We start from the raw sequence: 10,352 nt of genomic DNA, 5'->3' as shown, positions 1-10,352 counted from the left end.
TGTTGCATTCTCAAAGAACGCGGGCACGCGCAGAGACTTATCACGAACTCCGTCGAGCGGAGAAGCGACTTCACAGACGGAAAAAGGAAGCCTGGGAGAACCAACAAGTCTGTGAACTAGAAAAGTACAGGGAGCAACCGCACCAGGCGCGGAAGTTTTACCAACAAGTCAGCAGGATGAAGCCCTATACACCTCGATGCTCATCCTGCCGAGACAAAGAGGGAAATCTGATTTCCGACAGAATGGGCATATTAGAGCGATGGGTTGAGTACTTTGATGAGCTACTGAACAACCAGAACATCGGCGAGTTAGAGGTCCCGCCGACTGAAGACGACGGACAAATACTGCCACCACCAAGTTTAGGAGAAACAGTCCGTGCAATTCATCGGCTAAAAAATCATAAGTCGCCAGGAGCCGATGGAATTACAGCCGAATTGGTTAAATATGGAGACGACCAGTTACACCAAGTGGTTCATCAACTTGTGCTGAAGGTATGGGACAGCGAATCAATGCCTGACGATTGGCAACGAGGCATTATCTGTCTCATACATAAAAAGGGAGATATGGCACAGAGCAGTAATTATAGAGGTATCACGTTGCTGAGTACCATCTATAAGATATTCTGCACTATCTTGCTAGGCCGGATAGCCCCATACGCCCAGAACATCATTGGCCCATACCAAAGAGGCTTCACTCCAGGCAAATCAGCAACAGATCAGATTTTCTCTCTGCGGCAGGCGATGGAAAAACTGTTGGAATATGGACAACAGCTGCACCATCTGTTCATCGACTTTAAAGCCGCCTATGATAGCATAGCCAGGGTAAAACTGTACACGCCCATGAGAGAATTCGGTATCCCGACGAAATTAATAAGACTGACTAGGCTGACCCTGACCAATGTGCGAGGCCAGATAAAAGCAGCAGGATCGCTCTCAAGACCATTCGACATCAACAACGGTCTACGACAAGGGGATGCGCTATCATGCGTCCTCTTTAACCTGGCCCTCGAGAAAGTGATCCGTGATGCTGAGGTGAATGCAAGAGGTACGATCCTCTTCAAGTCCACCCAACTACTGGCCTATGCTGACGATATCGACATCATGGGAAGAACCAACCGAGACGTACAAACTGCCTTCATCCAGATCGAGCAGGCGGCAATTGGCGCGAGATCTTGGGCTGCACATCATTGAAGGCAAGACCAAATATATGGTGGCAACGTCAGCACCGAAGACGAATCAACCAACAACATCAAACCGCACTGGTCAAACACAAACACGAAGAAGAATAAGGATAGGAGAATACAACTTTGAGACCGTTGACAATTTCTCCTATCTAGGGTCGAAAATCACAACCGATAACAACTACGATGATGACATCCGCGCACGGTTGTTGTCAGCCAACAGAGCCTATTTCAGCTTACAAAGACTGTTCCGCTCGAAACGTCTCACCATAGGGTCAAAGCTTTTACTGTACAAGACTATGATCTTGCCAGTCCTTATGTATTCCCCGGAAACTTGGGTTCTTAGCAAGAAAAATTGCGAACTCTTCGCCGCGTTCGAGAGAAGAATCCTCCGAAGAATTTTTGGCCCCCTACATGAGGATGGACGATTCCGTAGCCTACACAATGACGAAATCTATGAGCGATACCATGACCGTCCGGTTGTGGATAAAATCCGGCTCAATAGGTTACGGTGGGCGGGTCACTTAATCCGTATGGATGAGGACGATCCCACCCGGAAAGTCTATAAGGGCAATATCTATGGTAGAAAAAGAAGACGAGGCAGACCCTGCCTAAGATGGAGCGATGGTGTGGGCCACGACGCCAGACAACTTTTAGGGATATCGAATTGGTGGACCTCGGCGCAAAACCGGGATGTCTGGAGTTCCTTATTAAGGCAGGCCTAGACCGGATACCGGTTGTTGCGCCGTTGATGATGATGATGATGATGTTTTCCTAGCGTCATAGCGAAAATGAAATGAGCGCCTCATTCAAAACGGTCTCATATTGAATCTGAATGAAACTGAATTTTTGACGACCGGGCCCCATGAAACAAGCACAATCGCCGTCACCGGCAGTGACTTGCCCAGCACTGAGCGACTTAAATATCTCGGGCCTCAGGAAAACTGCGTTAAGAAATCGCTCCATGCATTAACGCAACCTCGATGAAGTGGCGTTTCACATTTGTGTCCTTCGTGATCTACGTATCAACGAACGCCTTTAATCTGAAAATTATCGCAATATCATCCGCACTCTATGGTTCTGAGCATTGGCCGACTATAAAAGACAATGAATGTCGTCTTGCGGTAATGGGGACAAAGATGTTGTGTTGGACTAGTGGCGTGAGGCGTATTTATCACATCCGAAATAAGGATATCCGCGATCGATATGAGATTGCATTGATCGTGGGAAAATTGCGAGAAAGACGTCTTCGACAGTATGGTCACGTTATTCGCGTTAACAAGAATTCACTCGCTAGGATTGGTCTGAACATTGAAGTCGATGGTAAGTGACCAAACGACCGGCCGAAACAACGGTGGATTGATACACTGGATGAGGATTAAAAGGCCTCGCCATTGTAACCGATCACGACGAGCCGACCTCGGTTGTGAACGGAACAAAGACTCAAGAAAACGGAGAAGTAGTGGCTGGAGAGACAGCATGGAGGGAATAATCTATAATAATCTATAATCTATAACTATAATCTCACCCATTATCTCACGAAACATGGAGGATACCATCAGTACCTCTACAGGTTTCAATTGGACAATTCACCCGTCCAAATGGAAGATCCTGAAAAGCGAGACGGGAGGAAAGACCTACAGAATTTTCTATGTGAGGCTGGAACCGGAAAAGAAGTTCAGAATGCGATCAACTTCGTGATGGAAACTATCCAGCATAAATTGCCCAAAACGGGGGAGACTAGGAAAGGGCCATTGCGAGTGCAGCATGTAGAAGAAAGGAGGCCAAGTTGGTAGTTCCATGGGCCAGAGTCTGGGACTGAGAGTCAAGAGGGGAATATGTCACGGGAGAAAAGCATCCAATTGTATCTACTGACGTGAAAAACCTAGGGTTGTATAGGTAAAAATTGCCTATGTAATTAATTAATTTTAGAAATTATTAAATTTTTGAACCAATTAAACCCTTTTTTTGAAAACGTGCTGAGAAAACCATAAAAATGACTCCACCTAAACGCGGTTAATAGACGGTAACAGAACAAAGTAAGGGAGAGAGTTTTAACTTTAGATTAGATAACATTTCCATGTCTGTCGGGGCTGAAATAAACGAAAAAGTTCCTGCACAGTCGTCTCATTCAAACTATTAGTAATCTCTCTACCTCTCACCGTAGAATCCATCCTTTACACTTTAAGAGTACACATTTAGGTAGTGTTTCAAAATTTCCCAACGCCTTACTCAGGAAAGTCAGTTAGTGCTCACAAAACATGAATTTGAAAATTATTAGCAGAAATTATAGCATTTCCAATAAAAGTAAAATCTCAAATATTTTTCTTTTATTTAGTTCTCACGCTCTAGGGCACGTACTATGTACGGATCCTGTTTGCATTCATCCACTTAAATTTTATGGTAGCAAACATGGCAGACATATATATTTGAAATACGGGCAAGCAAGGTTCAAAAATGGTTCGCTTTTGCTGCTTTCCAATGAGTTTTTTATAGTTCTTTCAATTTTTATACTCGTGTTTGTAACGAGAGGAATGAAGCTTGCCTTGGAGTATTTTGGAAGGCGGCTATTTGAATTCCATACATTTTAGAGTCTATGGGGCCAACGTTTGCCAGATCCTCGTTTGTTTACGTTTTATGTCCCATTTATGTATAGAGTGGATATTCCACAAGCAATATTCCTTTTATCGATACGTGTTTGAGTGAGTGGACGGATGCCTTTAGCACTTCCTGAAATTCTTTCAATTTTTATATGTATTGAGGAAGCTATATCTGGTTTGTCGTTCAAGGAAAGATACAAGAATAAATATTGCAATACATATTTGTAACTTGATTGTTTGATGTTCTTTGGCATATACATAGCATTTAGCATCCTGTGATAAACAGATAACATTTGTAGATATTTTTAGCAACGTAATTTTATCCCATAATTTAATAATTTTGAAGTTGAGTTCTACCGATTTCTTCAAGTTTTGTGAAACTTTCTCTCAATATGTTATAATGTTTGGCATTTCTCATAGATTCTCATCTAGGTTTACTTTGATAATTGGTTTACACTGTTTTTGCTTCATTCTTGAAAGAAAAATTGTCAATCCAATCGCTAAAATGAACCATCAATTAATTTTCAACTTTTTCGCATATTATTCGCATTTGAAAGTATATTTATCTATATCTACAGCGACTTTCAACGACTACGTTTCGCAAACGATTTAAGGCGACTCATAAATAATTAGGTAGGTATGTATAAGCATAATTTTATTGAATATTAATTTATTTTGTCTAGTTGTACCTATTCACTTAACCGCATAACGTTCACGTAATTTAGTATATACAGGGTCAGCCTTTGGTTTTAACATTATGTTTGCCTGTGGATTTTTAGATGGAAATTTTGAGAATATTTCCATTGTCAAATTGGTGATGCTCTTTTTTCCATATTTTCAAACGCCACGTACATATATGTAGGTACATGCTTCCAAAAGATCTAGTCTATACCATTTGTCTTAATTCGATAACATTTTTTTAATGGCTGCCGTTTTTCTAAATTTGCCTAAATTTTTCGAAATGTCACTAACACTAGAACGAAATCGTCGAAGGTTTTTGTGCGTATTTGTATTTACTTTTCATTGTAGTTTCTAATAATTTCATAAATGTCAAAACCAGAACTAATAATAAATTCTTTTTTCTCCACGATTATGAAAATGAATAAAATTTCTCATTATTTCTCTATGTTTATGACAATTTATTTGGGTGGGTTATATTTTATGTCCAAAAAATAAGTCACCATTTTTTAAATAGGCCGAAATTGTACTAAAGTTTCCACTACAAAATGTTCCTCTGGAGAAATTGTTATAAAAAATATTCTCTAAATAAAAAAAAAAACAAAAATTGAGATAAACCATTTCGAAGTTTCCATAGCATTAAAAATTGTTACAATTTTAACCAGACACAACTAAATTAGCTTTGCAACGTCTTCATGACCCCACAAAAAGACAATTCATTCATTGGATACTCTTCCAACACGTAAAACAAATGAGGAATTAACAGAATTGTTTAATTATAATTCATTACTTTGCTACGGAGGTATCGTCGAATTCAAATAAACTGACCGCGTCATGTATTGTACATTCACCTTTGAAACCATTTATTGGTGAAGTTTGAGATAAACTTCAACCCAGTTTATCCATATTCGTTACACGATAAAACCCTCATAAAATTTCTCAGGATAGATTCACACGAATAAAACTTAAAATTGAGGAATAATCTCCTTTTCGACTATTTGTGTGTTTCTATTTTTATTATTGTGCTTGATTTACTAATAAATTGTTTATCTATTTTGACCGGTTGGTCATCTTATGCAAACTTTTTTTAACCGCTCGACGTAGATTCATATTCTACATACAAACCCCGGGAACTTTCACGGAATAAACGTTCGAAGAACCCTCTACTAAGTTCAGCATTGCCAAAACATTCTTCAGATAAAAATTATACTTTTAAATAAATTTGCAAAAGATATATAATTGTTATCTGCAAGAAATAAATGACTGATTCAAAATGAATAAACTAAAACACGAAATGATGTAGTTTTTAGATACAAAAGGTTAAGGATAAGAATAAATTTCTTGGTATCAACCATCGAAAGTGATATAGCAAACTCTCAACGGCGACTGGATTTTTAACATGAACCTATTGCAAGTGAATTCATGCATTTTAAAATATATATATATATATATATGTACATTCATGGTAATAAAATAACAATTCAACCATATTCAATGTCTACTTGCATAAAATTCGCCCCGCGCAATTTATTGCTTCTTTTATTTTATTCAGAATTGCAAATATCAATTAGTAACATTTCTGGATGACTCCATGGGCGGCTATTCCACCCCTATTTTCAAGCAGCATAACATGAAACAAGGAGAGCAAACTCAAAGGAACCAGTACTCAATATTTCAACAAGAACAAATTACAAAAGCGCTCTTCCGCTCTTCTTCTAATTATACATATTATTATCTAATGTACTTATTGTAACTGTTAAACATCTTCAACCTATAACAAAATTGCTAGAGAATATTGCATCGACCTTTGTTTCTAACTGATGGAGAAAACTCAGCGCTAGCAAGGCAACCAGGTGCGGTACAGCCCATTAGTTCACGAAATACGTCACCAACTTTGTAGTTATACCTTGAAAAATATAATATTAAAATTGAGGACGGTTTATATTCATCTAATACACGGATATATTTAAAGCAATCATTCTAGTTCATTATCACAAATAATCACTTGATGATCATTTCGATCTTTTTAAAAAAAGACTTATAAAGCAAAGACAAAATAATTAAGGACAATATATAAAGAAAATTAATCACGTATCAGTGGTATAAATTGGGAGCAATTCATGTTACAATTTATAATCACACAATGGTTAAGAGCCCATTCTAGTTCACTGAAGTCGACCTAGAAGGAGGAGGTAAACGTCCGCCCGCAAATACTGAAGCTGTACTGTAATGTCCTATTGACACGCGTTTGCACGCCTATGTGCTAGGCGGGGCCGAGAAGGGGGGGGGGAAGGGTCCTTTGGACCATTCCAAGCTTCAATATCTCTCTAGCTATCCTAGTTGGCCGAAGTCAACAGCTCGTCCAATCCATTAAGGATGCAACTACTGTTAAATCGCACATACATATATACCTTCATCCTTTCTTGACACTCATAAGAAGGCTCAGGATAGACCTAAGCCATTTTTACTGGAGCCAAGTAAGCGTGGAGCAACAGAAATTAGCCCATATGAAGGAAATGCTCCCCAAAAAAGTTGAACCCAAGGGGGGAGAAAACCTGGGCAGGTCAGGGGTGAAGGCAGGACTCAGGGAACCCGCCGTTAACTATGCTTGTGCAGTCAGGGGCATTCGACTGGCCATACTGCCAAAAATGTTTCCCGAGCAAATACTCATTCGTGAGGAGCAGAAAACCATCGAAAGCCTTGCCGTCAGGCAGATGTGCCAGGGATGGACTGCGAAACTTGTGTTCACCGGGATACGCTTTCGATCAGGTCATATACTGATGGACTGCGCGACGGAAGACATTGCAGAATGGGTTAGAACCATAGTTCCTAGATTGCCAGGCTGGGAAGGAGCAGCACTGTCAATATGTGCTGGGGATGGCATACCAGGAGCACACATGATGACAATGTTTCTACCGAAAGTCGCAAAAATAGAGATAAAAGACATCATAAACCTCCTAACCGCTCAGAATGAGGATACACGACTATGGAGAGTCTTCAGAAGCAATAATAATAATAAGCAGGTTCGCGTAGGAAGCGGATGAAATGGACTGAAGAAATGAACCTCTTCATCATCCGCTCCTACTACGAAATAACGGCGGGGGCGGGTACAACATTTTACCGCTCCTTGTTGCACCAGAGATTCGTCGAGCGTTTCTCGCAATTCGCGCACGTGACTGTGCAGCGAGCCGCAGACCAGTACCGCTTTATTACTCGCAGTGACACAATCCCGGCCACCATCAGGGAACGTGTTTGACTTGAAGTCATCGGGGAAACTGGTGACCGAGAGTCGATGGGGGCAGAGGCGGCGGCATCAACAACACCACGCCGCACTGCAGGCAACAGGTTCAGTACTCGCCGAAGCACTCTTCTCCACCGTCCAGCTGAGGTTTCCGCTGAGGTTCGGGACGAATTCCAAAGAGCGTGTATAGAATTCTCGGGTATGGACCTTTGCATAGACCAGGCATTCCCAGGCTCTATGCATCTCCAGCAACTCCGAGAATTCTATCTCAAATCAATGATGAGATTGCATCTCGACTGTGTGCTGATATGTCGCTGCTGCAACTACAATCACTTGTGTATTGTGGTGCAGTTGCGGCTATCAGATTGCACGGTCAGAAGATTCGCTTTCGTGTTATTGGTTTGAGTGACAAAAGAGATCCACCATGGAAAATTCGTCTGGAACGTCGGCGGGACTCACTAAGGCAGGACATTGCTAGACTGATTCAGATTAGCACTGGCAATGCCAGCCGACGGGTGAGAAACAAAGTGCAGAGGGTTTACCGGAACTATGCCATCCCCTGTGAGACACCCGTTGTTGAAATTCTGGACACACTAAAACAGAAACTTTCTGTCATATGCAGTCGGTTACGGCGGTATGGCGTAAGTTATTCCAGACGTGTCCAGAATGCAACATACGCGAGGAACCAGCCGAGCTTTTTCAGATCTCTCAACGAATCCCAACAGAACGCCCAGACAATACAGTTCTCGGTGACGGAAGCGAAAGAGTATTGGGGTGGACTTTGGGGGTAACCTGCCCAGCATGCTGAGTGGATCACCGCCGAAGGCACCCGCCATGCCAATACACCTGGCATGAATTTCGCGGATGTTACCGAAGACGAAGTTCGACGAACTATAAACAGCTCGAAGAACTGGAGGGGCCCAGGTCTGGATCGGGTGCAGAATTTCTGGTATAAGAAATTTACCAGCGTACACAGTCGATTGGCACGCAGTATAAATGAGGTCATGAGTCGGCCGGAGGAATTTCCACGTTTCCTCACTGCAGGGATTACCTACCTTATCCCTAAGAAGGGCACGGTGCAGGACCCCGCAGACACAAGACCGATCACTTGCTTACCAACCCTCTACAAATTCATCACGTCCATTATTAGTAGAAGGATCAATGCGCACCTCGAGACCAACAACATTCTGTCCGAGGAGCAGAAGGGCTGCCGAGTTGGGTCAAGGGGTTGCAAAGAGCAACTCATTATCGACTCGATAGTTGTAGGACAAGTAACTAGAGGCCAAAGAAATCTCTTTAGTTGCTATATCGATTATGTCAAGGCTTTTGGTAGCGTTCCGCATACCTGGCTAATCGACATCCTACATCTGTATCGCACTGATCCGAAACTAGGGAACGAGGGTGCTAATACCTCAGAGCCCATCCGTATACGGAGGGGCATCTTCCAGGGGGATAATTGAGTCCTCTTTGGTTTTGTATGGCACTGAACCCCCTTTCATAGCTACTGAATGATGCTAAAGGGCATGGTTTTGCAATAAAATATGGTCTACGTGCTAAGTGCGAACTGACACACTTGATGTACCTAGATGACATCAAGCTGTATGCTGGTACTGACAACCATCTCAGAAGTCTGTTACGAATAATCGACATGTTCAGCCGTGATATTCGGATGGAGTTTGGATTAGACAAATGTCGAATCCAAACCATCCGCAAAGGTCATCACGAGCCGCATGCCGGACATAGCATTGGTGACCTCCACATCGAAGCTATGACCGAGACAGACTTCTACAACTACCTAGGAATTCAGCAAGGAACCCATGCTCGAGTTGGTGATCTGAAGGAAGCTCTGCTGTCCGAATTCCTGCGACGTGTAAAGCTGGTGCTGAAATCGCATCTCTCGGGGAAGAATAAAATAAGCGCGTTGAATGTATTCGCTATCCCTTCACTGGCTTATGCATTCGGAATATTGCCGTGGACGAAGACCGATCTGGAAAACGTCCAGCGGCGGATACGGACAACTATGTCCGAATTCCGAATGCATCACCCAAAGTCTGCCGTGGAGCGGATAAACCTGCCTCGTGACATCGGAGGTAGGGGCGTGGTTGACGTGGCGGCACAACATCATCGCCAAGTCGACTCGTTGCGCGCTTATTTTTACAGCAAAGAGCAGGCGAGTCCCTTGCATGCGGCTGTCTGTAAGGCAGACTGTGGACTGACTCCACTTAACTTGAAGGATCGATCTTTCAATCCTCTGAGTGGGGTAAAGTCGGACCAAGAGCGGATCGAGGAATGGAAGTCGAAGGCAATGCACGGTAAACACGTGAATTGTCTTTGGCAGCCATTTGTCGGTTTGCATCTGTCGAACAGATGGCTGTGTGCTAGGGAGCTCTTTACTGAGACGGAGGGGTTCATGTGTGCCATTCAGGATGGCGTGGTCGCCACCCGAGCTTATAAAAAGCTCATCATGAAAGAACGGATGGAGAACGACCAGTGCAGAATGTGTGGTTCGGCGTTAAAGACGTTGGACCTTCTCATTTCTGGCTGTACTGTTGCATACAAGCATGGGCTGATCACGGGAACATGTCCGGTTTACCGATACGAGCCGCAAGCAGTACTTGATAGTTCTGCTTACAGCATGTATTGGGACCGGCAA

At 42.6% G+C, this 10,352-nt stretch overlaps 1 protein-coding gene across 1 annotated transcript in view; it reads right to left on the bottom strand.

Annotated features, from left to right (window-relative positions):
* Positions 1–1,868: 1,868 nt before the first annotated feature.
* Positions 1,869–10,352, bottom strand: part of LOC119658572 (ras-like protein family member 10B) — a 161,338-nt gene continuing 152,854 nt past the window's right edge. The window contains exon 6 of the mRNA XM_038066020.1: positions 1,869–6,364. Coding sequence (XP_037921948.1) covers positions 6,244–6,364 — 121 coding nt within the window. The 3' untranslated portion in view covers positions 1,869–6,243. The remainder of the gene's footprint in view (positions 6,365–10,352) is intronic.

This window comes from Hermetia illucens, chromosome 6, assembly GCF_905115235.1.
Source record: "Hermetia illucens chromosome 6, iHerIll2.2.curated.20191125, whole genome shotgun sequence".
NCBI lineage: Eukaryota > Metazoa > Arthropoda > Insecta > Diptera > Stratiomyidae > Hermetia > Hermetia illucens.
The sequence above is the reverse complement of the archived record's forward strand: the minus strand, read 5'-3'. Positions and strand labels throughout refer to the sequence as shown.